General features: G+C 39.8%; 1 protein-coding gene and 1 pseudogene across 5 annotated transcripts in view; one reads left to right on the forward strand and one right to left on the reverse strand.

Annotated features, from left to right (window-relative positions):
* C5h8orf34 (similar to human chromosome 8 open reading frame 34) overlaps window positions 1-25,604 on the reverse strand; it is a 529,514-nt gene extending 503,910 nt beyond the window's left edge. For 2 of the 5 annotated variants that reach the window (NM_001109259.2, NM_001195648.2), the window contains 1 exon segment: window positions 24,729-25,249. In NM_001109259.2, the coding sequence (NP_001102729.2) occupies window positions 24,729-24,797 (69 nt within the window). In that variant the 5' untranslated portion in view covers window positions 24,798-25,249. 5 annotated transcript variants of the gene reach the window in all.
* On the forward strand, window positions 20,233-20,361 carry LOC120103365 (U2 spliceosomal RNA; annotated as a pseudogene).
* Window positions 25,605-27,977: the final 2,373 nt, after the last annotated feature.

Below are 27,977 nucleotides of genomic sequence, written 5' to 3' on the forward strand. Positions count from 1 at the left end.
TAGTGGAAGAAGACAGCTTATTCTCTATGAACTATCATTAATGTATTTTGACAAAAATCTGGAAAAACCAGTGGGTGTTGAATTTGACTCTGAGCATGGCAGACAAAAGCAAATGCAACCTAATATCAGATTGGGCTGGATTACTAATATGGCTGAAGGCAGAGCACTGTTCATGAAATGTTACCCACAGAACAGTGCTGCCTGAAGTGAGGTTAAGATTCCGATATATCCTAACACAGGGGAAAGAATCCCAAGGAGTAGAAAGATTAGAATACAGAATAAATTTATCATGTGAAAACTGCATATGAATGCCCATTCCTACCTTAGAAAGAGTCAGAGCCACATCCCCTTTATAAGTATTGAAAAATACCTCCTGGACAATCTCCTTAATAAACTCTGTACTTTTTGAATTTGAATTCAGGGATGATAATGAGGGGTATTATCATTTTATTATTAATAGGATCAGCATTCAACTTGGATGATGGGTACCAAAACCCAAATGTAAATGTCTGCTTTCTATAGTCAAGATGGACACATCTACCATAATCTGGAGCAAAAAAAATTACCAGAAAAATTATTTTATGTTGCCTAAAATCAATCAGCGTGTCCTAAAAATGGAACAGTGGATAGCCTATAGCAAAGTAACTTTGTCTACATAATTTTGAAAAGAAAGAAAGAAAGGAAGAAAGAAAGAAAGAAAGGAGGAAGGAATGAGAGAGAGAGAGAATTAAAAAGAAGAGAAAAACGGTGGTGTGCTTTATCATGATTTGACTAATCACAATGAAGTCTACTTCATTGAAAAGGAAGCTGGCAAAAATTTCTGAGGGTCTATTAACCATGGTCACCACCCCAAAGTTACACAACTCAAATATTTAACACTCCAACAGGGCACACCACTCTTGGCTTGGGGAAGTGCTGTGTGCTGTTAATATGATCCACACATAAATCTGCCCTTTCACGTGAGCCTGAAGCATGAGAAGGCTCTGAAGCTGGTGCAGCTGCAGAGGCTGCTTTAATACAGAATCCTAGTGTTCCTGCAGAAACAATGGAGGTCAAGGTGTCTGTGCCAATAAGGATATTGCAGAGGAATACTAAAAAAATCCAATGAGAGCTGTGCAGTATCTGTGTGTGGAGCTTTAATAAAGTTCTCTTTGCTGCCTCAGATGACTATTTTCTTTCTAAGGCCCCAGGCTCTGAAAGAACACTCAATTATGAGAAATCAATTTCCATGAGACTGGAGCTGCCCATCATGAACTCTAATTTCTTGGACTCAATAAATCATAAGAGAATGTGTAAAGCAAGCATCCAGAGTGCACTGGTTATATTTAAAAGTTATTCAGGCTCTTTCCATACACGCTTTTGCTGTATTGCGTCCTTTCCTTTAATACATCCATGTTTGCATCCTTACGGGAAGTTCATACAATCAGTTAAAGAAAGACACAGGGAATGAGAGGCACAGAAAGGAGAGGGAAGGGTGTTTGAGAACAGTTCAGAGTCCAGGGCTTCCCAACCTTGACGTTGTTGTTTACAAATGAACCAAACCACACTCAAAACTTCTATGGGACTTACATAGCTTGCAAGCTGCAGATTGCAACGGTATGGTTTAGTCCAAGTTCAGAATCATATTTTGACCTAAAATAATAGAGTAGAAGTGGACTATCACAGTGTTACAAATCTACTCACAAGACAGGTAGAAAGACAGAAAGTAAACGTCCCAAGAAACAAAGCTTGAAGCCTGCTTGGTTGGCCACCTGAGTTGTCTATTATCAGATGTGGTGTGTCCACTCTCTTGGTGGCTGGTGATCAGTTGTACAGTCCAGAGATTTAGAAAGCTAGTAATTGAAACCTAGGTAGAAGGATCTAAGGAGAGCTGTGTGCAAAATCCACTTAAAATGTCAATTAAATGTGAAAATAAAGAGATTAAAAAACAATGTTTATCCTTAGATTCTAAGGTATAAACACATCCTGGAAGAACTGCAGCAGAAAGAAATTAACTTCACCACTTCAGAGAATAGATAGATAAGAATGTCTTAAATTAACCAGCAGTTGAAAGTCAAAATCCAGGAAAAGGGAGACAGAAAGAAACAAAGACAGAGAGAGATTAAAAACAGCGAGATTGAGATTAAATACCCTGAGTAAAATCTATTTACTTCAGAACTCCACTAATGTACTTTTCCTCACTAATAGAATGAAGGGGTAATCGTTGTAATCTTCATACACGAAGAACTTGAAGTAATACTGCATTCAACTTTTAATTTAAAAAAGTTAGCAAATCATTGAAATAAGAAATTTTATCAACTTTGTTATAAAAGGTACTTATCAAAAAAGCTGCTGGTGTTTTCTTGTAATACCCAGATGCACACATGGAAATATTGACCACCACTTCTGCTCAACATTGTCTTTATTGCTTTATTCAGCAAAGTAACACTAAAAGTAAACAATTATAGATTGAGTCAGAACAAAACCGTCCTCATTCTTTTATTAATAATGGACACCTCCAGAAAGAAACATTTGGAAACACAAAAGAACACTGTCATAAACAGGATCCTGGGCATTGAAAATTTAGCATATTTTCAATCTAAAGAGTTAGAGAAATAAAATGATTTTGGATGCACACTTGGTCCAGTGGGAAACAGTTGCTATTGTCATGGCAGCATCCACTTCCTGTTTAACCCCATGGTTCATATATGGGAACCCCCACCACAACTACTTGTTTTCAAGAACTAAGTTGTCAACCTAACTTGTAGCTCTGACTTTCTTAAGCTTCAAGAGTTTCCAACATTGCAGTTTCAAATACATTAAAATTCAGAAGAAATTAAACTAAATTTATACAGCTTTCTATAGCAGCCTCACTAGGGCATGGTAGAGCAGAAATTATTAATTTCCTTTTTCATATTTCAGTGGTCCATTGCTTTTCATAGACATGCAACAATGAAAAAAAGTTGGTAAGATGAAAGTAACATCAAATTTAAATTACTTAATACAAAGTCTATGTTTCAATGCTTAATCTTGTTATCAAATATGAACTTGAGTATAAAATCCTCCATTTAGAGAATAATAAACCTGAAAGAGAAGGCAAAAGGGCAAACACACAACTTGTCCTTACATTGATACTCCATCTCCTTTATTCTCGCAGAGACTCAACGAGTTACATGATTTTTAAGTGTTTATTCATACAAACTGCAATATTTATATCTGCATGGATCACTTAGGACTGTATACAAAGAAAAGAAAACTTAAGTCCTTCTGGATTCTACAGAACAGAGATTCCAACCACACTTATAGCCCACTTTAGATATTTTCCACCCTTCCTTTCCATGGTCATCTTTTAACCTGTGAAGTCTTCACCTTTCTCACTTGTGAGGTTTAGAATGGGTGGAAAGTTTGAGGTTGCTTTAAATGAAAAAGAAAAATTTGTTCAAGTTTCTATAGGCTACAATTTTCACATATTTGTTTAGCCAACAGTCACATCCCCCAGTAGCTAAGTTAGATACTGATCAGGATAGGTAGGGAAAATCCAACAAGACAGATGAGATGCAATAAAGAGATGTGTGAAATGGTGTCTGAGTGAAACAGAAATCCAGAGAAGATCCACAGCAGTCAAATGCATTTACTTGAAGACTCAAAACATGCCTCCCCACTGTCAGTGGCTGCTAGCCAGACAGAGAAATGTAGAAAATACTGTGGTGTGCCCATCCATCCTTCAGACACAGGAAAACATGCTGCTGGCTTCCAAGGATGCAAAAGGCTCTCATAGAGTCGCCTCCAGAACCATCCTTCCATAGAAGGCAGCCACCACCCAAGGCTACACTTTCTGAAGGAAGCCCCCTCCTATGTGGTTAGAGTACAAAGTTCTATCTTCCATAATAACAGTTCTCAGTGCTCTCAGTTCCAGGTCATCTTAAGTAGACGATTATGATAGGCCAGACTACTGTAATTGCCTCACAGCTCAACTTTGTCCCTCACTGGGAACCTCTTCTTGATTTCCTGCTGGCTGATGTTGCAGATTCTGTCCATAATGATCTGCATGGAAATCTTTAAGATTCCCTCTTCCAAAAACTCTGATCTAAAGTCCAATAAAAAATCGACTTTGTGTGCATCAGGCAGGAGTGCAGGTGGACAAGCTGACCTAGTTAAGCCAGAGGAAAGCAATAAGCAGACAATGAGAAGTGTGGCTCAGGAGACTGCAAGACCTCGAAGGCCACCCCAGTTTAGAATTCCGCTGCTCATCTTTCAGCATTTCAAGCTGTCAAATGCTGAGTGGCCTAGAGCTGTGCATCCACCCTCCTGGATAAGGAGGCAGAGCTAAAATTAATACAAATGCAAGCATGACAGTTCTCTGAGATTTCATGCTGCTTAAAATCTACACGAACTTTGCATTTTATCCAAGTTATTGGCACATGTTCAAATGACAAGTGCCTACTGCTGAGCTGTTCAGAAAGCACAGCCACAGGGAAGGAAAACACTGTATGTGTTAATTTTTTGATAGAGAAGTATCATGATAAATATTTTGAATTACAGTGGCTACTGCATGAAGTACAAGTAAAATAAATTGGAGGAAGGGGATATAATTGTATTGTCTGGCTTCCAGGACTAACCTAACAACCATGAGAAAAAGAGGAGTTGGTGCAAAAGGCAGTCAAAGAACTGACTGAGATGTCTGCTAATGTACCAGGAAGAAGAGAGAGAAGAGTGGAAGGCAAATGGGCCCTGGGAAGAATTCTTAATCCACAGATGAAGCACATGTGTAAGAAAAGCAGAACACCTTTTCTTTGTGCTTTCTTTTTTGTTATTTTTTAATTTAAGGGGCATTCAAATTGATCTACTAAGAAGACTCCGTCAAGCACTATTGTCTCAAAAATAATCATGATGTTGACACACATGTTAACATTTGTGTAGGTTCTAGCTTGACCATGAGCATGTCCAAATGAGACTCCTGTGAAGGGAAGATATTACACAGAGAGTTTCTAATGCCTTTGTGAAGCTGTCTCAGGCTGGTTCCATGTCCCTTTCTGCTTCCTGTGGTTCATGTGAGGTTGTCCTACAACGAGTTGAGACACAGGATAAGGTGCTGTAAAGTTTTGTGGCACCAAGCCACACATAACACCAATGTCATTAATATCTTTAAAGGGATGCTTTTAAAGACAGAAGCACAGCCAATCCTCCTCTCTGGCTAACACCACATTCCTCACCTGACTGATATTTACCTCCATCCTGCCTACTCCTAGACTCTAATACTTGTGGTTTTTCCTGCTGGGCTGTTGAGTTAGAACTTTACTCTCTGCCAAAAATCCTCATTAATGTTTAAGTTGAAAATAAATTCAGAGATCGCATGCAAATGCGGTACCCATGTGTCTGTCTCTAGGGCCCCTAGGAGAACAAATGATCTAACACAGTGTCTTTGCAACAACAAAAACTGTGTGAAGTAAGACAGTGTGCTTAGAAATCTGGATGAGGTATATGTGGAAAGAGCAGAAGACTAACTAGAACATCATATATGTGCTAGAAATCACTCTTCATTTCCATTTTCTTTGGTATCTTACACAGTGGTGATAAACTTCAATGAAATCTTGAATTCTCCCCCAATCACAATGGCACCATTATATCCCACCTGAGGAAAGGTTTATTTCATTTTATTTTTTAATGTAAGGAATGGGTATGTAATTTTGGTTAATTTATAATAGATACTTATAGGAATCTAACTAGTGTGCCTCATGCTTTGTCACAGGAAAAACTGATGAGTACTGTGGTAAAAGGAAATCCATGTCATGTATCATGATGAATAGTGCCTAAACACTGTCAAGATTGAGACCCTGTCAATCAATGAGGCTCTGATTTCAGTCTGAATGGCCAGAGACAGATCCATGTTGGAGGATAATGGCCAACTTCATGCGGAGTTCTAAGTTCACAAAACTTGAGTTTCAAGCAGCTTTGTCTGCATGGCTCAGATGACAAGCCCTGACAGACAGTGACAGGTAAATCCCCACTGGACAATGGAGATGGAGACAAAGAATGTTCTTAGGAATATGTTAACGCCCCATAGTGTCCCCATTTATTTAGAATAGAAGTGTATTTCTCTAAACTCTTTCTGTATAAAGTATATATACATATATGTGTTTGTGTATATGTAGAGAGTAATAATATGTGCATATGCATGTATGCATGTATGCTTTAAAATAACATATTTCGCAAAATCAAATAAGTTATCAAGCAGTATAAAAGAAAAGTGGAGTAAAAATGAGAAACTGAAACAATATATAAAGGCAGTCTGAGAAAAAAAAGTTCAAGATAATGACTTATAATTTGGCTATGGCTGAGGTCTGGATTTTCCAAGACCAACATGGGTAGCGGGTGGTGAAATGGTACTTAGCATTTCAAAATGTTTAATAACTACTTTTGATATAACCCAGTAGTTCCTATAAAAGACTACCTCCTAACGCAATGGTCAAGTCCCTCTGTATCATCCATATTCCAATGAATAAAAGCAATTTCCCTGGTCTGATTCTCACAGTGATGCTCATTACTTGTTTCAGTGTATAATCTGATGAAAGCAAGTCCTCACAGGGCAGCCTTACAGAGAGAGAATAGATTTCTAGGTCCTCGTTCAACTCATTTCACCCAAAAATACATCTTTTAACAACTTGGAAGTTAATGTACATGAACCCCATGAATTTTTCTCAGAATATTATTTCTTAAAACTCAACTATTGAGAATCTTAATGATGCTAATCCATCTTCTATCCCTTACAATCTGTAGGAGTGGAAGGCTGCCAGCCATAGCAGACCTCAAGGTCAAAACTGAACGTGCTATGAGGGTTAGGCTGAAAATAGTCCTACTAATGTGGGAACTGTTTTGTGAAATTATGGGAAGGTTTAAAGCTTCCACAAAGCATAATAATCTGTATAAAGGTAGAGTATTGCCACTTAAAAAAAAGGTGAGAGTCAGGATACTGAAGAATGGCTCAATAAACCTGTTAGGTACAATCCAGTAATAGTTTCTGCCTTGTTCACATGTCTCTTTTAATTATCACTTGAGGTAGTGCTAAGAGGACTGTTACAACTTAGGTAAAACCAGGAAGAAAATAAGAAACCTAAAACAATATTAAATTCTCTACAGGTAATTCTTAGGGGCAAAAGGTACCTGATTCAAGACAATGTCTCAAATGTACAGACAAATCAAATACATTTTCAATGCAATGTGGCTTACTATGATGAACTTAAATCAGTAGATCAAACATGGGCACAATCACAAGACTCAGACACTTCAGCATAGCCCGTATTATACTTCAAAGTGAAATTTCTCATTTTTATGTAAGAGAAACAACTTTCAACTTAAAGCTACCAATATGTTAGATGTAACATACTATTGATGGGAGGAGGTGGGTCAAATCTTTTGAATACGAGTTATCTCATTTGTGCTGAGATCATCTAGAAAAATCAATATTAAGAGGAGTCACTCTACTATCTCCAGTTGCATTCCCAGTTTCTCAGAAGATTTCTTTAAAAATTAACTCTAAACTTCCTTTTTAAGGAAGAAATTTTTTTAGAATTATAACCATAAATATATTGATGTATAAAAATTGGTCAGGTATATAAACAGAAAAACAAAATTTGAAGATAATTTAGATGCATGACAATGTAATCATTTGAGGGCATTCTGACTATCACAGCATTTTTTATAAACACAAGGAACAAAACATATACTCAACAAGGACAAGACCAGCTATCAGCACCTAGAATTACAGTCTTCCCTAACCCAGATGACTAGACTCCAACAGAAAAACTACAATCAATAATACCCAGGACAATATGATATTAGAGCCCACCAACCCTTCCACAATATGCCCTGAGTATTGCAACATATTTGAGGTACAAAAAAGGCTTTAAACTGTCTTTTATACGGTAATAGAGGTTCTTAAAGAACAAATGATTAAAATCTTTAAAGAAATCTATAAAAACACAATGCATGGAAGGAAATAACTAAAACCTACAAGACCTGAAAGTGGAACTAGAATTAATAAACTGAATCAATGGAAAACCCAAACTGAGAAAAATCTGGAAATAAAAAATTCAGGAATGCAAGGAGGAACCACAGAGGCAAACCTCAACAAGGGAATACAGGAGAAAATCTCAGGAGAAAATAAAAGAAATAGATACATTGTTCGAAGAAAATGTTGAATCTAAAAAAGTACTGGCACAAATCTAAGACAAATATGAATAGAGGATGGAGAAGAAATCAGGGTTAAAGAAATAGAAATATTTTCCAAAAATATCACAGAAGAAAATTTCCCTAACCTAGAGAAGGGGATTCCTATCAAGGTACAAGATGCATTCAGGACACCAAATAGACTGGATCAGAAAATAAAGTCCTCTTCCCACAAAATAATCAAAACACTAGATATATAGTACAAAGAAAGAATGTTAAAAGCTGCAAGGGAAAAAGATCAAGTGGAATATCAAGACAAATCTACTAGAATTACACCTTTATTCTCAACAGACAAAACAACAGACTTTAAAGACAGAACGATCCCGGCAGACAAATGTGCCACAGACTGAAACCACAGACACAAAACCAGATTACTATGGCCAGCAGAACTTTCAAACACCATAGAGGAAGAAGATAAGACATTCCATGATAAAACCAAATATACATATACATATATATATATATATATATATATATATATATACACACACACACATACACACACACGCACACACACACACACACACCACCACCACCACCACCAGCACCAGCAGCACCAGCAGCACCAGCAGCACCAGTACCAGCAAAATAACAAGAATCAACAGTCTTTAGTCATGGATATCTCTCAACAGAAATGGTCTCAATTTCTCAATAAAAAAGAAACAGACTAAAGAAATGAATGTAAAAGTAGGATCCATCCTCTACTGCATCCAAGAAACATATCATAACATCAAGAATATTCTGACTTTAGAGCAAAAGGATAGAAAAATATTCCAAGCAAATAGGCATAATAGCACCGCAATTGTAGCCATTGTATTATCTGACAAAATAGACTTCAAAACTAATCAGAAAAATATGGAAAGACAATGCTTACTCATCTATCGAAAAAGTCCACCAGGAAAATGTGGCAATTCTTAACATCTGTGCACAAAAGCACTCAAGATTGTAAAAGAAATATGACTACACATTAAATCAAATATGGACCCTCACACGTAGATAGTGGTAAGCTTCAATACCTAGTCTCACCAATAGACAGGTCATTCAGACAAAACTAATCAGAGAAATGCTGGGGCTAACATATTATAAACACAAATGGATTAACATGTATTTCGGAACATTTCATCCAAAGACAGAAGAATATAAGTTTTCCTCAGCAACTCAACTCCTGGAAATTTCTCCAATAGTGAATACAAACTCAGTCACAAAGCAAGGCTCAACAGATAAAAGAAAGTGAAATAACACCCTGCATCATGTTCGACCACCTCCTCTGATTTTTTATTGGTTATTTTATTTACATTTCAAATGTTACCCCCTTCCCAGTTTCCCCTCCACAAACTCCCTATACCTTCCCCCAACCGCCTGCTTCTATGAGGATGCTCCCACACACACCCACCCACGCCCACGTCAGTGCTCCAGGATTCTTTTACTCTGGATCTTTGAGCTTCCGCAGGACCAAGGGGCTCCCCTCCTATCAATCCTCTGCTACATATCTAGTTGGAGTCATGGGTCCTCCCTATGTGTACTCTGTGGTTTGTGGTTTAGTCTCTGAGAGCTTTGAAGGGTCTGGTTGGATGATATTGTTGCTTTTCCTATGGGGTTGCAAACCCCGTCAGCTCCTTCAGTCCTTTCCCTGACTTTTCCATTGGCTCCCCCTCACTCAGACGTTTGACTGTGGGCTCCCACATTTGTATTGGTCAGGCTCTGACAAAGCCTCTTAGGGGAAAGGTATACCAGGCTCCTGTCACCAAGTTCTTTTTGGCATCAGCAATAGTGTCTGGGTTTGCTGTCTGCAGATAGGATGGATTCCTAGGTGGGGCAATCTCTGGATGGCCTTTCCTCCAGACTCTGCTCTGCTTCCTCTGATTAAAGCTGGATATTAACCACAAGAGAAACTACAGAAAATTTATAAACTCATAGAAACTCAACAACTCACTATGGAATGAAAAATGGGACAAGGACAAAATTCAGAAAGAAACTAAAAGCTTGTGAGAATTAAATGAAAATGAATACACAGCATACCCAGACTTAGAGAAAGCAATGATGACAGTTCAAAGTGGCAAGTTTATAGCACCAAATATTTTCGATACCTCTCATAATACCAATTTAATAGCACATTGGAAATCTCTGGAAAAAAAGAAGAAACCACATCCAAAAAGAGTAGATGGCTAGAAATATTCAAACCCTGGGTCCTAATCAATAGACTAGAAACAAACAGACAAAAACAATACAAAGAATCAATGAAACAAAGAGGTTCTTTGAGAAAATCAATAAATTTGACCAACATATTCAGTGTAATCTCCATTAAAATTCCGACACAATTCTTCTTGAATCTTGAAAAGAAAATTTTCAGGTTCATGTGAAAATACACACCAAAAAGTAGAATAGCTAAAACCAGAATAATAAAAGATCAGCTGGAAGAACCAGTACTCTGAATTTCAATTTCCACTACAGACCTATAGTAATGAAACACCATGGCATTGAAACAAAAAAAAAATGTTGATTAATAGAATAAAATTGAAGACTCAGAAAAAAATCCATCTCCCTATGGATATCTGATTTCTTTTAATAAAGAAACCAGAAACACACACTGGAAAAAATAGCATCTCCAACGAATGGTCAAACTGGATGTCTCCATGTAGAATGCAAATAGAAGCAAACTTACCGCCATGGACAAAACTCAACTCTTCTGGATCCGTGACCTCAACGTAAAGCCAGACACACTGAACCTAACAGAAGAGAAAGCTGGGAGTAGCCTTGAACTCATTGGCACAGATAAAGCTTTTCTAAACAGAACACCATTAGGTCAGGTGCTAAAGTTAACAATTAAGAAATTGGACCTCATAAAACTGAGATGCTTCTGTAAGCCAAAGGACACCACGATTTGGCCTACAGAAAATATTTTCACCAACTCAACACATGACAGAAACTAATATCCAAAATATATGAAGAAAGCCCTGCCTGCAGTCCCATTTCTAGGGAGGCAGAGACAGGAGGTTTACAGCTCTCCGGACAAACTCATTATCTCAACTAGATGCAACTGAGCTCCAGATTTAGCCAAGGACCTGGCCTCAAAAAATAAACTGAACAAGGCTGAGGGAAGTCACTGAATTTAACTTCCAATGTACATATGTACCTGTGTTTGCCCACACATATGTGAATACACAGACACACACATTACACACATACACATACATGTGCAAGTAATTAGATACACTGAGAAAAATAAATGCAATATATGAATGTTTTTAGAAAATTCAAATAATTTAGGACCTTTGAGCAATCCTTCACACAATTAGCCTAATGTAGAAAATCATTCACAAACATGTCCTGGGGTTTATCTCTGAGGTGATACTTGATCCTGTCAAGTTTCACAATCAGTATAAGTCAACACAAAGTCTGTGGCCACATCCTTCTGCCCTTATAAAGACACTGAAAACTCACACGCACAAGTCAGGGGTTATTACATGTTCACAAAGGGCACACATTGATTCTTTTACCAGCTATTAACTGCCAACCTACGGTTTTCCTGTATTCATGTTAAATGTGTTTATAGATATAAAAGGAGGTAAACTCTGACTGTTTTAATTTAAAATCCTCTTCATATTTCCCTTCAGTATCAGTACAGAAACACAAGCATTCCAAGACTAATTCACTTACGATTATAGATACCTTAATCTCAGTATGTGAACACTGCATATAAATGTCAATCTGATTCTTTTTAATAGATGTATTTGTTTAAAATATGATTTCAATTGACCATTGCACTATCTGAGGACCCAGCTATACCTCTCTTGGGCATATACCCAAAAGATGCTCCAACATATAACAAAGACACATGCTCCACTATGTTCATAGCAGCCTTATTTATAATAGCCAGAAGCTGGAAAGAACCCTGATGCCCTTCAACAGAGGAATGGATACAGAAAATGTAGTACATCTACACAATGGAATAATACTCAGCTATCAAAACAATAATTATGAAATTCATAGGCAAATGGATGGAACTGGAAAATATCATCCTGAGTGAGGTAACCCAATCACAGAAAAATACACATGGTATGCATTCATTGATACGTGGATATTATCCCAAATGCTCGAATTACCCTAGATGCACAGAACACATGAAACTCAAGAAGGATGACCAAAATGCAGATGCTTGGCTCCTTCTTTAAAAGAGGAACTAGAAAACCCTTGGGAGGGGATAGGGAGGCAAAGTTTAGAACAGAGGTTGAAGGAAAACCCATTCAGAGCCTGCCCCACATGTGGCCCATACATATACAGCCAGCAAACTAGATAAGATGGATGAAGCAAAGAAGTGCAGGCTGACAGGAACCAGATGTATATCTCTCCTGAGAGACACAGCCAGAATACAGCAAATACAGAGGCGAATGTCATCATTAAACCACTGAACTGAGAATGGGACCCCCGTTGAAGGAATCAGAGAAAGAACTGAAAGAGCTTGAAGGGGCTCAAGACCCCATACGAACAACAATGCCAAGCAACCAGAGCTGCCAGGGACTAAGCCACTACCCAAAGATTATACATGGACTGACCCTGGGCTCCAACTGCATAGGTAGCAATGAATAGCCTAGTAAGAGCACCAGTGGAAGGGGAAGCCCTTGGTCCTGCCAAGACTGAACCCCCAGTGAATGGGATTGTTGGGGGTATGGTGGTAATGGGAGGAGGATGGGGAGGGGAACACCCATATAGAAGGGGAGGAGGAAGGGTTAGGGGGATGTTTGCCTGGAAACCGGGAAAGGTAATAACAATTGAAATGTAAATAAGAAATACCCAATTTAATAAAGATGGACAAAAAATAAAATAAATAAAATAAAATACGATTTCAAACTGGCTCATCTATTTTATTATCTATAGGCGATGCCTATAGATCATATTCATCTTATTCATAAGTTCTGACCATTTCAAATAATCTGCAATTCATGTTCTTGCAAATTTTTTGCACATTCCTACAAATGAAATTACTAGTTCAAAGAGTTCTTTTACAAGCACCATATTATAGTTGGGATCTTGACTGTTTCTCAAAGGCCCATGTGTTGAAGGCTTGATCCTAGGCTGTGTTGTGATTGGGCAGTAGGAGGACCTTTAAGTGTACAGCCTACTGGCAGGAAGCTAGGTCAGTAGGGTGTGTCACTCAGGAGTGGGTGACTAGAACTCTTTACCTTTCCGTACTATCTTTCACCCCCTGATTTCCATGAGGTGAGTAACCCCTATTGTGCAGTACTGCCTCTCAGATAGCCCAAGGCAAACATGACCAACTGAATGGCAACCTGAACCACCAAAAATTGTGAGCGAAAATAAAACTTTCCACTTTTTTTTGGATATTTCTTGGGATTACTGCAATAAACGAAAACTGGCACGCGCACGCGCGCGCACACACACACACACACACACACACACACACACACACACGCACACACACACACACGCACACTGTCTGCTTTCTTATGTGGGAAACCTGAAGAAAGCTGATTTTAATGTAGCACAGTGATATGAAAGATTGGAAAGGCTGTAAAGAATGAATACACAGAAAAAATTGAATTTGATCATTACATGTTGTATATATGTTTTGAACTGTCAGACTGAACTACATTAATGTTTAAATACTCATAAGTAATGTTAAGAGTTCTTTTGTTGCTTAATATTTTATTGCTTAAATTAGCATACAAAGGATTCGTTGTGGTATTTTAAGCATAGTTTTCTTGTTAATGCCCCTGCCCCTAGCTTCTTCACCTCCCTGAGTCTCCTTACATCTTGACTTCCCAGCTCCTTTCCACTTTAAAGTTATGCGTGTCCTATTGCCCTTCCCCACTTGCTCAATACCTTTTCTCTATTAATAGTCCTCTTTCTAGTTTCATGGTTTATCCTTACACACACACACACACACACACACACACACACACGCACGCACGCACATGCACACACACACACGCACACACACACATATATTCACATACATACATGCCTATAGCTTGAAAGTCAGGACCCATATCTGAAAGAAAATGTGTGACATATACCCATAAGACTTGAAAGCCTCTACAGAGATACTGGCCTATCCATGTTGATTGCATCTCTATTCACAGCAGCAAGGTAATAGAATCATCTAGATGTGCATTAGCAGATGAATGAACCATAAAAAAGTCATACATAGTATACTTTGATTCAGCCACAGGAAAATGAAACTTTGCAAATTGCAAGAAAAGTGGATACATCTAAAAATTTATGAGAGATAACCTATTCTCAAATGAGTACTTCAAAATTATGATATATTTAAACAAATTTCCAATTCAAAAGTTCATCCAATGTTTCTATATATCATATATAATATATGAAAATATATATGCTAAAACATGGTGTGTATAATACATTATATTTAATAGAATAAAATTCCAAAATGTCTGATTCTTTCCAGTAGTTTGCGTCCTGGTTGTTTGTTTGCTTTTAAGTAAGATCTAATATATTGCAAGCTTTGAGATCATCACTTACTCAAGGACAACTTTGAAGTGATCCTCCTGCATCCATCTACTTAAGTGCTGGGATTACAGATGTCCACCACCATGCTTGGGTTATGTGAACTGATTGATCAGAGTCTGCATTTGGGGCAAACACTCCACTAAGTGAGCTGTATCATCAGGTCATCTATTCTTATTTAGATTATCTACTTTTTAATCGGGATTTTGCCATCTGATCACAGAGTCTCAATATAAGAACTGCGTGTATGCTATAGAATACATCTTCTATCAAAAGCTTCTTACTGTAGCCAGCAGGAGTCAGACAATACATAAGGGAATTCTCCATAATGTTCTGAGGAAAGGGATAGTGGACCACACAGCCTTAGGTGAGCTGTGAAACTGGGAAAACTGATTCTGCGCCTTGTACACACCCCAGACTCGAGTATTCTGTGACAGATGCATGAGATTGTGCAAGTCAGCATTGACTCTGTGGCTTGACTATATACATGGATTCAACGGTCACCATAAAGAGAAATAGAAAGGAAGACTTGACCTTTTTCATAGCCCCAGCACTTATACGTTTGTTCCCGTGATTTCTAAAAGGTATCTATCTCAGCAGCATTTCAAGATGAAAGGACAGAAACATGTGCTCAATGAGAATTTTACCCTTTCTTTACTCATTCTCTTATCTTGTTATTTATTACATAAAATATACCCATAAATAAATATTGATCAATGTCTAAATTAAATGCATCCAATTTGTTTCATAAAAACTGAGATGAATTGTTATCTAAATATTTATTTTTTTACATTTTTGTCTTATTGTTTTTATTTTGAAACAATTCACATTGATATGAAGAACTATATGATGAATATAATTATATGATGCATAGGCATAGAAAGTATTGCCTATGTCCTTCACCTCAATACTTTTCCAGCACCATCCTCCATGACAGGACTTCTGTGTCTAGAGCCAGATTCCACGTTTAGTCTTCATGTGTTTCAGTCTGAAGCCTTGACAGTTTTGAAGACTCTAAGGAAGTCACATTATAAACTGTGCCCCATTAAGTTTAATAGTTATATTTGAATTATCTTTGAATACTTTTATTTTTTTTCTTTTCTTTTTTCGGAGCTGGGGACCGAACCCAGGGCCTTGAGCTTGTTAGGCAAGCGCTCTACCGCTGAGCTAAATCCCCAACCCACTTTGAATTCTTTTATTCGTCATACACAATTGAAATTAGTGCACAAGCAAATTGTGTGGATTCAGTCCTGTCCTCTGAGTGGCACATTATGTTACACTTGGATGAGACAAGTGAGGAGCAATCTCTCTCTCTCTCTCTCTCTCTCTCTCTCTCTCTCTCTCTCTCTCTCTTTCTCTCTCTCTCTCTGTGTGTGTGTGTGTGTGTGTGTGTATGTGTGTGTGTGTATGTGTGTAACCAACACTCTCACCCATTAGTAAAATCAGTTGAAATGGCTATTACTGTCAATACAGAGTTATGTTTTCTTTGATGTTTATTTATGTTTGTGTTAATACACTTCTGTGTATGCAACAGGGCACATATGGAGGTCTGGGGATAACTCTCTCCATGGCTCACTCCATCTCCAAGTGGGTCCAAGAAATCCAACTTTAATAATCAGGATTGCCAACAAGTACCGTTACCCACTGAAGCATCCTGAGAGTTGACTCTTTTCGAAGCTCTCCAATATTTATTTTCCTAAAACTAAGGAATGATGTTCAAGGATGGACTGTTTGACTTTTCAATTAGCAGCTGTTCTATTCTCCCAGGCTGCCTTGAGCAACCAGACTGCTAGTAACAGCCAGTAGGAGGATCCTTATTTACTTAATTCCTGCCATTTTGAACATCCTATGGTTCCCTGGGGAAAACTACACAATGATCACAGCTGATGGTCTCACCTCCCTAATGTACAAGCTCAGTCAGTGCAGTTCAGGGGCATTGCAAACCTTGCTGAACTCTAGGAAACTCTTCAACATTTTCTATCTTGGACAGAGGGACTGCTAGGGCTGATGCTACGGAGGCAAGGTTCTAATTGTGCAAACATAAACTTCCATTTGTGTGTGTGTGTATGTGTGTGTGTGTGTGTGTGTGTGTGTGTGTGTGTGCGCGCGCGCGCGCACGCACGCTATGTTGTGCATAGCATGAACACAAACCTTGATATCCCTGCACAATGTGCTGCAATTGGTTCCAATAACCTTTTCTAGCTATACAAGTCAGCGACTCGGGCTCAGTATGTCACCAGATACCTCCTGTGCTGCCTCTCTCTGTGTTGCAATAAAAGTTTTCTTGCAAATGCCCTTCCCTTGCTTACTTTTAGAAGCGTTAGGTGAGCTGGTAGCACAAAAGCCAAACAGCAGCGACAGCAGAGGCATTGAAGTGGCAGAGGTACCAACTGTGGAAAGATTGACAGGCCATGGGCTGGAGAGATGGTTCAGCCGTTAAGAGCACTGACTGCTCTTCCCGAGGTCCTGAGTTCAAATCCCAGCAACCACATGGTGGCTCACAACCATCTGTAATGGGATCTGGTGCCCTCTTCTGGTGTGTCTGAATGATGTACTCGCATACATAATATATATATATATATATATATATATATATATATATTAAAAAAATTGACAGGCCATGCTACAAAAGTGGCAAGACTACCATTGTCTTCACAGTTCAAGGAAGCCAACATGTGCTGCTGCCAACAGCCTGTCTGCAAAAGAGACACATTCTGATGAGTGGATATTAGCTCAAAAGCTCGGATTACCGAAGATACAATCCACAGACTACATGAAACTCAAGAAGAATGACTAAATAAAGTAAGGATGCACCAGTCCTTCTTAGAAGGGGGAACAAAAATATTCGTAGGAGGGGCTATGGAGACAAAGTTTGGAGCAGAGACTGAAGGAATAGCCTTTCAGAGACTACCCTACATGGGGATCCAGACCATAATTATACAGCCACCAAAACTAGACAATATTGATGAAGACAAGAAGTGCATGTTGACAGGAGCCTGATATATCTGTGTCCTGAGAGGCTCTGCCAGAACATGGCAAATACAGAGTTGAATGTTCGCAGCCAACCATTGAACTGAGAATGAGGTCCCCATTGAAGGAGTTAGAGAAAGGACAGAAGGATCTGAATGGGTTTGCAACCCTGTAAGAACAATACCAACCAACCAGAACTCCAAGGCACTAAACCACCATCCAAAGAGTACACACGAACAGATAGATGGTTCCAGCTGCATATGTAGCAGAGGATGGCCTTGTTGGGCACCAGTGGGAGGAGAAGCCTTGGTCCTGCCAAGGCTGGAGCCCCAAGTGTAGGGGAATGTCAGGGTGGGAAGGCAGGAAGGGGTGGGTGGAAGGGCAGGGGAGCACCTCATAGAAAAAGGGGGAATGAGGCTGGGATAGGGGATTTATAGACGGGAAACCAGGAAAGGGGATAACATTTGAAATGTAAATTTTTAAAACTCCAATGAAAAATGTTTAAAAAATAAAATAATTTTTTAAAAAAAGAAAGAGAGATACACACAAGTTCTGTGTCTAAGAGGACGATGGCATTTGGCACACTGAAGACAGAAGGAAATCACCCATACATCAGTTATTTCCACCCAGGAATGTGCTATAAATGAAGTAAAGCTTTTTCTGTCCCTATTTAGTTTTCTATCTCTGCTCCCTTTTCTTCCTTCTCTCTGGTGATCTCTTATGCAGAACATTCAATTAAACCATTGTAAAAGTGTTTTAATTATTGCCTGTAACCTTTTACTTTATTCAATGATGGCATTCAGTGCTTAGACAGAGATGTTGTAAAGTACAGTGCACCATCCCAAAACATGGATTTGGACTTCATTTTTATTTTTCTATTAAAATATTTTATACACCAAATTTGATTGTATTGCTTGATCCCACAAACACTCCTCCAGTATATTCCCTACCCCCCTACATTTTTTTTAATTTTGAAAGAGAGCCAGAACATGGGATTGGGTAAACCTTTTATCTGTGATTGGCTCTAGTGTAAACCAAGCCCTGGAGAGACTCTGAATCCTTAGAGCCTCTCATGTCCTGAGTGGGCCCGCAGCTTCCACTGCTGAAAATCCGTACTGCAGAGTCTAAGTCTGGTTTTACGGGCTGACCTATCCCAGACTGACTACCCACCGCAGTGTGGTCTGCAGGCTGAATCAGAAAAGCAGGAAGCTAGCTCACTGACAGCTAATGAGAAGGAAGGTAAGCATATTGAGACAATGGCCAGTGCTGGAACAAAGAGGAAAAGGAAATAAAAGGGCTAGAAAATTGAGGCTGATGAGAAACAGAATGCTGTGGTGAGCCAAAGAAATGGCACGTCCTGGTCACAGAAGAGTCGCAGGTAACTGTAAAACCTTTAGGGACAGTGCACTCAATACCACAGGCCTTGTAGATGTAACACTGGTCACTGCCTAAGACCATCCCTTGAAGAGATTCTCCTTCCTACCCATGATTTCCATCTACAGAGTGCAGAAGACCCCTTCAAGCTGGTTGCAAACATTATCATTGGAAGAAAATGGTTTACGCCAGTCTTCTCTACTGGAAAGTTACATTCACATTTAGAAATACTAGATATTTCACGGGAAAATGCCTTGGGAATATGTCACATCTTACCATCCATCCAACTCCTCTCAGCAGTTCAACAGTTGTTGCCTTTTCTTACCTAGGCTATGAAGTAGCAATTTTCCCAATCTCTTAATCCTTTGAATGTTACTACTGGCATTCTACTAGTTAACCTTTCTCCTCTTCCAAGAATCAAACACATTCTATATTCCATTAAATCTTAGTGGAATGAAATATTCTATTTATTTCTATTCTGTTTTATCCACTATGATAAACTTTTATCTTAATTCTATATTTTGATCTTTACTTGACTCTGGTTTCGGAGTCTCCCCAAACTGGCCTCTCTGTTCTTGTGACATCATAATCACCCTTTAAACAGCAGATGTAAGATGTCCTAAGTTAATTCATCTTATCCAAACCGAGGACCAGCCATTCCTTTAGCGATACTTGATTATTCTAGTAGGGAAAGATACGTCGATATCACAATCTGGGTACCAAGTGTGCTCATTGCTACTCAGATACTGTTACTCCTAGCTTCTCACAGCGAACAGAGCAAAGATATAAATGCGGTACAGACACCTTAACATAAGTAAAGCCTAAACCTGTTATCGAAAGACATGAGATTAGATGGTACCTGCAACTCAGTTCTAACATCCAAACTTTTCTCCACTTTTAATGCTATCCCTGTCTTTATTCGTGACAAAACTGGCTTGCATGATTTTTGTTAAAGAATTTATTTATGTATCTGAGTACTATATTTGCATGTATGCTTGTGATAGAGCATTAAACAGAAGAGACATCAGATCTCATTACAGATTGGTTGGTTTGGATGCTCTCCTTTTGTTGTTAAGAGGAGTGTTCACAATTAAGTCCAGATCTTGTGTGTGGAAGTCAAGTTCTTTCCCACTGGGCTACGTTCCCAGCGCTATTTCATTTTGGAGTCAGTTTATTTCCTTGTAAACTGTTTGAATCGCTTCTCAGCCTTTTGGCTAAGATCAAGTGTAGTAAACTGTTTGAAAATAAGATGTAACACGTTATGGGTCAAAATTAATGGGTTAATAATCTAAAGCATGTCAGATACATTTTAACAGATCATTCTGAGGTTAAATCAATAAGAATGTATTACCTTTGACTCTGGGAAACTTGATTAAAATAAACATCTTTCCTCATCTTTGACTCTGTAACTGTTCCAGAATTATAAAGACCAATATAAAGTCAGAAACAAGAACATCCTTATAACTTCAAGAACTGGGTAGAAATCTCTGACAAGAGTTATTTCAAAACTGTATTGGCTTATTAATGTGAAGACTTTCTAAATAACAAGGTAGTACTTTTATTACCTCTTCCCAGAAAGCACTTTACTACAAACACAATTTTTACATTAATCTTTCAGAACAAGGTAGGCATGGAGCTTAGCTTGTGAGTCTAGCATAGGCATCCTTCCTTACCCTATTCATAGCATGCCAATCACAGCTGTCACCCTGTGTACCACCTCCACATCCAGGGACGCTCCCTAATGAGAGCCAAGTCTTTTCATACTATAACACAGAAACAAAGGATAGTCATGAGCTAGGGAAGGATGGAAACATATTGGAGTCTGAGCTTCCAGATATGTAGGTACCAATGATGAGCAAAGCCACTGCAGCATAATGGATCTAAATGCATCCAAGGATGCCTCAGATCTGACCATGAGTCCAACTCTCCCTGTGTGCAGCAAATCAGTTCATACAAATTTAGGCTATGTGAGTAGTACCACACTGAAGCACAAACATGATAAGAACATGAGTTTATTCTACTTTGAGAGCGTTAAACCATATTTAAAGAAATATAATGAGTTTCACTGGCCACACTGTCAGTGTACACATACACTTAAAATTTACATGAAAATACACGAGTGTCAACACTGTTCTGCTTTGCAGTGGTTCAGGATGTCGTAGTCTCGTGTGAGGTCAGAAGCAATACACATGCTACCTTGAGAATCTTCCTAACCAGTAGCCAGTTAATAATTACTCTGTATAGTTAATGGAAATGAAAAAAATCTAAAAATCTGCATACCTCTTTGTATGGAAAATGATAAATTTGGATGATCTACACCATATAATCTCTCATGAACTAAGTTTAATGATGTCTACTGCAGACGAAGGGGCCACTTTAATTGCCTAAGCCAGACAATTCAAGTACTGAATTACTTTTAAGCTATTAACTTTCTGACCCTGGGGTTTGACAGAACTCCTGTTTTCGCAGCACACGTTTTACATTTGTTATAAAACTACCCCACTTTCGTGGGACAGGGACCATTTTACACCTTGCCAGTTAAGAACTTAGACGTAAATTTTGAAGTGATCAAAGTCACACTTCTTCTGCTGTATCACAACCCTGTGAAACACTCCTATAAGTCAAATGCCCAAGCTCTGCTCTGCTTAACTGATTTTAATAAGCCAAAGGGAAACTGAAATTATTACACGCTACATAAATCTCAGAGTTTGTGGAGTGCGAGTCACTTTCATCTTATGTGTGTTTGTACCCTTTTCAAATGTCACCACCCAGGACTCTTATGCAATGATCTTTAGGCATGGTTCTGTGATGTTTCAAACTATTTTTATTCATAGTTAAAGGTAGTTTAAATGTATGTTCCTAGATCACCTGAAATCAAAGTTAGTTTCAGTTTATTTTGATTGTGGTGTACAAAGCAATTTTTAAGCATCACTAGTGAAACAGTATTGTCGATAAACTAAGTACAGAAATCTTATGGATTTTTACAAATTAAGCCTGGTGTAGTGATGCATGCCCTTAACTTTCCAGCATTTGGGAGGCAGAGCAGGTGGATCGCTATGAATGCAACGTGGTCTGTTTAGGAAGGTCTAATCAGCACAACCAGGGTCATGGTCTTTTCAAAATCTCCAAAAAAGTTCAGCCTTTCTCAATCCCAGGGAGAAGGCTATCTTTCCTATTTGATATTCTTTGAATAACTTTGATACGCTCCCTTTAAAATGTTTCACTGTAATAAGAAGGAAGGGGGTTCCAAATATTCCTATCACACAAAGCACACAGTGGGACATCCTCTCAGTGAACGTTCTGACCACTGAAGAAGCCTGTGTCACTAATCCTTGGGCCCCCACCTAATACAGTTGGGGTAACAATGATGGTAGCTACCTATTTTAAATTGTTACTTTCTTAAAAGAAATTTTTAGCTTATATTTTCATTTCTTAAAAATGGCTCAAGAATGGAGGCAATATATTGCTGTAGTCTTCTCTTCCAGACCTGAGGGTGGGGAGGTCTCCACTGAACTTCCACTTCAGTTCTGAGAAACACTGGGTCGCAGGAATTTTATATCACCAACATCCATCCCATCGATGATATTTCTAGGCTGGTTTTGTTTGCTTGATTGATTAGTTTGGGTTTTGTTTTCTTTGTGGCATGTTTTTCGCTATAGCCCAGACTATTTTTTTTTAACTCACTCTGTAGCTCAGACTGAAGGAGACTGTAGGACCATCTTACCACAGTCCAACAGGTGCTAGGACTGCAGGCGCGGCCACCACGTCTGACTTCTGCATTGACTCTAACTTGAGGAGAAATAGGCTACTAATTGGTATGAGTTCCCAAATGGGTAAAATTGGCCAATTCTACTCTCAGAGTCAAACTCTACCATAGTCATTGCCCACGTACTGGCACCCATCCTGCTCTGAGCAGTCGAGAACTTCCTATCTGCTTTCCTCCCTTCAGTTATGGAAAGTGCACATCAACCCTAAAAAATGAACTACTCACCACTTCACTCAAAGCTGCTGGGGATTACGTAATGTGCACCCAGTAAAGTACAAAAGCATAGGATTCTGTTGGTTAGGGTGGGGAGATCTAAAGCTTTCGTGAAGCAATTTTCTTAGTCACTTAAAACTCTTCAAAGGGAAATTAGCTGCTGAGCATTGAAGGGGAGGAGACTGCTGATAAATATCAAGTCCAGCTTTTTCCCTAATCATGGAGAAAGTTAATTCCATTATTGTCACTTGGAAAGAATGGTGGGCGTTTTTAAATAAGTCAGGTGAGAAGGGGAATCTATTAAAAGCAACTCCCTATTTTTTTCCTTGGCTAACTCTGCTTTATATTCCAGGAATGAAGCCAACAAATACTGCCGAAATGCTTCAGCTTCTTATTTTGATGGAATTCACATACCATTTCATAATCCGTGTCTACCTTTCTGAGTTTTCCTGTTGGGAGGCTGTGCGTAATTTATAATCATTACACTGGGGATACGGAAGGATGCTAAGGGCTCGCATGGCTGTGGGGTAAGGATTTAGCAGAAGCAAAATTTCCTGTGCTGACATTTTTGAAACAAACTAAAATTTAAGAGACCTGCAAGACTTTGTGGCATCTTTAACAGAGTTTTCACTAAAACAGTTCTCCAACTTTTCAAAATGTTACCACATTAACTTAAGATCAGGCAGAAAAACTTGGAAACACTTAATTATTTGAAACCTGCCCTTCCCAGGGAAAATATCTTTTTGTGCCCCCACGAGCCCTTTTAGGCAGAGGCATTAATGCCCCCCACCCCCACCCCCACCCCGTCCGTCTGCAGATCTCTGCTGCTCCAGTCTTCAAGAAGCTTCTGGGATCACTAAAGCATGCTCTTCCTCTTTCTCCCCAGTTCCTCAGCCTAAGACTTAGGCAGCTGCTTTTCAGGTGTGCGGGTCACAGGATAGTGGACTGCAGAGTGAGGGGCCTCGGGCACCCCTCCCAGGTGAGCCTGGCCACTTGACTCCAGCATCTGGCCAGCAACTGACAACCTGCTGATGCTTAACACATAGGTGGTGCCTGCTTTCTGCCCCTTAGGTCAAATTTTCCCTCTTGTTTAGTTCTTTTTCACAGTGTCCTCGGAAAAGGCATGTTTTCCTAAAACCGTTCTCTGCTCCTTTCCACCTCAGAGAGCGGGTACAGAGGCTGTGCAGAGGGCTCTGGTTTCAGCCACAGTCCCATGTGCTTCCCAATGGACCAGCTTTAACATTTTTTTTCTCCAGCCGGTCAACTCCTCCACTTTTTCAGGTTCTACTACTGCTCGTATTTAAAATAAGAAAATTAAACATACAAGATAATGTGAATTCGGTGTGTGTGTGTGTGTGTGTGTGTGTGTGTGTGTGTGTGTGTGTGTGTGTGTGTGAAGATAGTCTGAGGTTGTACATCTGGATCGCCTGTCTCACGCTGTCTAAGCCCTGCCAAACGGCTACTAGATGCAAGACAGTCAGATGGCTCCAATTGTGTGCTGTTAGGCTGAAGTTGGGCCCTCCAGAGCTCACCTGTCAGTATCCAGGTAACTGGCCAAGTGCCAGCCTGGCTGCAAACACCTAGCTGGACAGGGCTCCCTCTCCCGCGCAATTGCTCAACACCCTACCTACACTTAAGGGAATTCTGATTTTATTTCTGCACCACCAGCACCCACAAAGAGAGCGGGACCATTCCCACCAGGGCTCCTTACCTCAAACAGAGGACCGATCTTGTTTTTCTCCAGGTAAGCCTGGATTCGGGTCTGTTGACGAGACGCCATGGGAAAACAGATGGGTCAGCAGAGAGAAGACAGTGCACCTTGGCTGGGGACAGCCCTCCTCTGGCCCAGGATGGACCCACAACAGGAGCTGGGTTGCCTGGGCTTCCTGGCACAGCGATGGCTAGCAAACCGGTGAGGAGCGAACCCGAAGGGAGCAGGACTCAAGGAACCCGGGCGAGGCTCTGCCAACTCAGACAACTCCGAGGTGAGGGGAGAACTACCTCGCATCCTGCAGCTCGCGCCCACCCGCTCTCTGCAGCGCCGCTGCCAAGGGGAAATCGCGGGCAGAGGCTGGTCTGTCCTCTGGGCGGCAGCAGCAGCAGGAGCCGGTGGCCAAAGGCTAGTGTCTGTGCAGCGTCTCCACGAGCCGAGCCAGGGACAGCGCGAGCCACAGGGGCGACAGCGCGGAGCCGCCCAGAGCGCGCCACGGTGTGAGCCCAGCTCCAAGCTGCTCCCTGAGGCGGTGCTCGCTCCCTAGCGACAGCGCCGCTCAAAAAGCCAATGGTAAAGGTGCTTCTTTCAAAGTGCACATAAATCTGGTGCTTGTTGGCTACTCCTTGGCAGCTACAACCGCAGTTCTAAAAAGGATAGTCCTCACCATTGGGTTTGATCTTCTCCTGGCCAAGCGCTCTGTCTTCTCTGGCCCAGGATAAGAGAAAGCCAGAGATGAGAACTATGGGTGGGTTTTGCCGTGAAAACAAAGTTACTTATGTTAAAAGGAAAAAGGAAAGAATATCTGTCTTGGCCTTGAGCAAGGCAGCCGCAATCAGCGTTGCTGTTTGAGAACTGATTGAAAATTCCCTAAGTGCAGACACCGAAAAGCTGGAAGCAACCCTTAGGCATTTGGCATGGAGATTAAACAAAAAAACAAAAAACAAAAAAACAAAAAAAAAAAAAAAACGAGTCAGATCTCTCTCTCTCTCTCTCTCTCTCTCTCTCTCTCTCTCTCTCTCTCTCTCTCTCTCTCTCTCTCTCTCTCTCTCTCTTTCCAAGTTTGCTTTTCTGCCTACACCTTCAGTTCTGTAGGTTACACCTCTGGCTAGGGCTCCGATCTTCCTTCTAACAGTTCTTCCTCTAGATACCACGTGAGCACATCAGTTTTACTTAATACCTTCTTGTTATGCATGGATCTTTCAAATTTCAGATCCACAGTTATTACAGGATTCTGCATAGAGTTCTTTGCATTTCTTTTAAAAACATGATATAAAACACTAAAGCCCCCGAGATGATTTGCCCGGTTCCAAACCACTGTGCATTACCCAATCAGAACGTTTTCACTGAAACAGTTGGTTGTCTGTTGGGCACCAGTTTCCTTAAAATCGACTGTGGCAGCAGAGATCCCACCCGTACCCCCACCCTCCACTGTGCTCCAGGTTTCTGTGACTTGTATCTGTCCAAGCCTTTTCTCTCCATTTTAATTTATCTTAGTAACATACAATAGTTAAGATTAGAATGGATTGTTCCAGGAAGTGCTGTAATAATTGCCTTTAATAATTCACATGCAGAAAATCTCCTAGAGGAGCTAGGATATTAGCCACTACTGATAACTCAAAGCAGACATGTTTTGGGGTGGAAAGATGTTGGGGCTGTTACTTTTGCAGCCAGCGTCATGACATTCCCAGTGCAGGCGGGGGTAACGAACAGTGAGGTGTCCTGAACTGTCACACATTTTCCGCAACAGTTCCAAACCATGATTACTTGTGTACTTTTCCATAAGAACAGGAGATACTGACTATACATCGTGAATACCATCATGTCTCTGAAATATGTCGTAGAGTTGGAATGAAGCCCTGTGAGTCACCTAAGGGCCCAAGTATTTTAAATTCCACAGTGAACTGCAAGATCAGGACAGTCCTTCATCAAAGTACATCTTCTAAGAGTAATGTGGAAGATCTTTCCTCAAATCTATCAATATAATTAATATGTCTTCACTAAGCCCAGGAGTTCTGCATCAATTTTCTTGGAAGAAAGTATAAAGTTTAGTCTGACAACTGTTTGTACATTAAAGAAGACCCATAATGAGATTTTAAGTAAGGATGCTACATTTCCAAGTATCCCAAACTGACATAACTGAGACCTTTCCGAAGCCACTCCACTACTAAACAAACACGATCTCGTTCATCCCACTTCTTACTAAATCTGATACCATTGTTCCTGGAAGTATTTTCTGTCTAGCTTCCCCATAATAGACATAATATGAAGACCAAAACTTTAAAGGCAGAAAGCTCCACCTTGTCCTGTGGTGTTCAGTCCTGTGGAAGTTATTGGCAGCTGCACAGATGATGGTGTGCTAATACAGGGGTAAAGAAGTATTCTGTGGCTATAGTTTTCTTGAGGACTATTGTGAGGCTTGTTGAGTCTCCTCAATGAATATTTAACAAAGGATAGAGTCTCCATACAAAGTCTTGGAAGATTCAAAGTTTGGTTTTCTTGCTGAGACTGGAGGAGCGAGATTTGGGGGGTGAAGTTTCAAGCTTCAACATTAAAAACTAGCATGCGAGAGTATACAGTCATGCCACAGACCAGTGGTTAGAGAAACAGGGGTAAACCCGGATGAGGATCACATGCAGTAATAAAAATACCCAGCATTCATCTTCTTACAGTCTTAAATGCCTTGCTCAGAACTGACATGTCAAGTGGGAGGTGATTATTTGGGTTAGACATTCTATAAAATGATGTCAGCTAGAATTAGAACTAGACTCTGGCATGAAAAGAACGGAATTTCATTTTGTGAGGACATACATAAGAAGGAATCTGTTGATTAAGTGTATGTCCATTGAGATAGGAGAAGGAAATTAGAATGACACTGAGTTCTGGAATAAAGTGAGGATATGGCAGGCACTTGTTCAAACCACCATATAAAATAGATGGCTCAGCATTTTCATTCAGGTTGCCTCATTCTCAAATGGAGCCCATCTATATCCTGTACCCTATAGTGTAGGATTAGTCAATGATGAATGATGAAGCTTTTAAACATTAACATTCACTGAGGAGACGGCTCCACCTGTCAATGATGGAGCTTTTAAACATTAACATCCACTGAGGAGACAATGTACGAGGTAAATTTAGTAGACTGGTTCAGTCCACCACTGTACTTCTCGATTAAACTTTGTCCCTATTCATGGCACTCATAGTCTGCTTTGTTTCATTTGGTTCATTTTGGCCTCTTAACCTGTGAAC

Source organism: Rattus norvegicus, chromosome 5, assembly GCF_021556685.1.
Source record: "Rattus norvegicus strain SHRSP/BbbUtx chromosome 5, alternate assembly SHRSP_T2T, whole genome shotgun sequence".
NCBI classification, from domain to species: domain Eukaryota; kingdom Metazoa; phylum Chordata; class Mammalia; order Rodentia; family Muridae; genus Rattus; species Rattus norvegicus.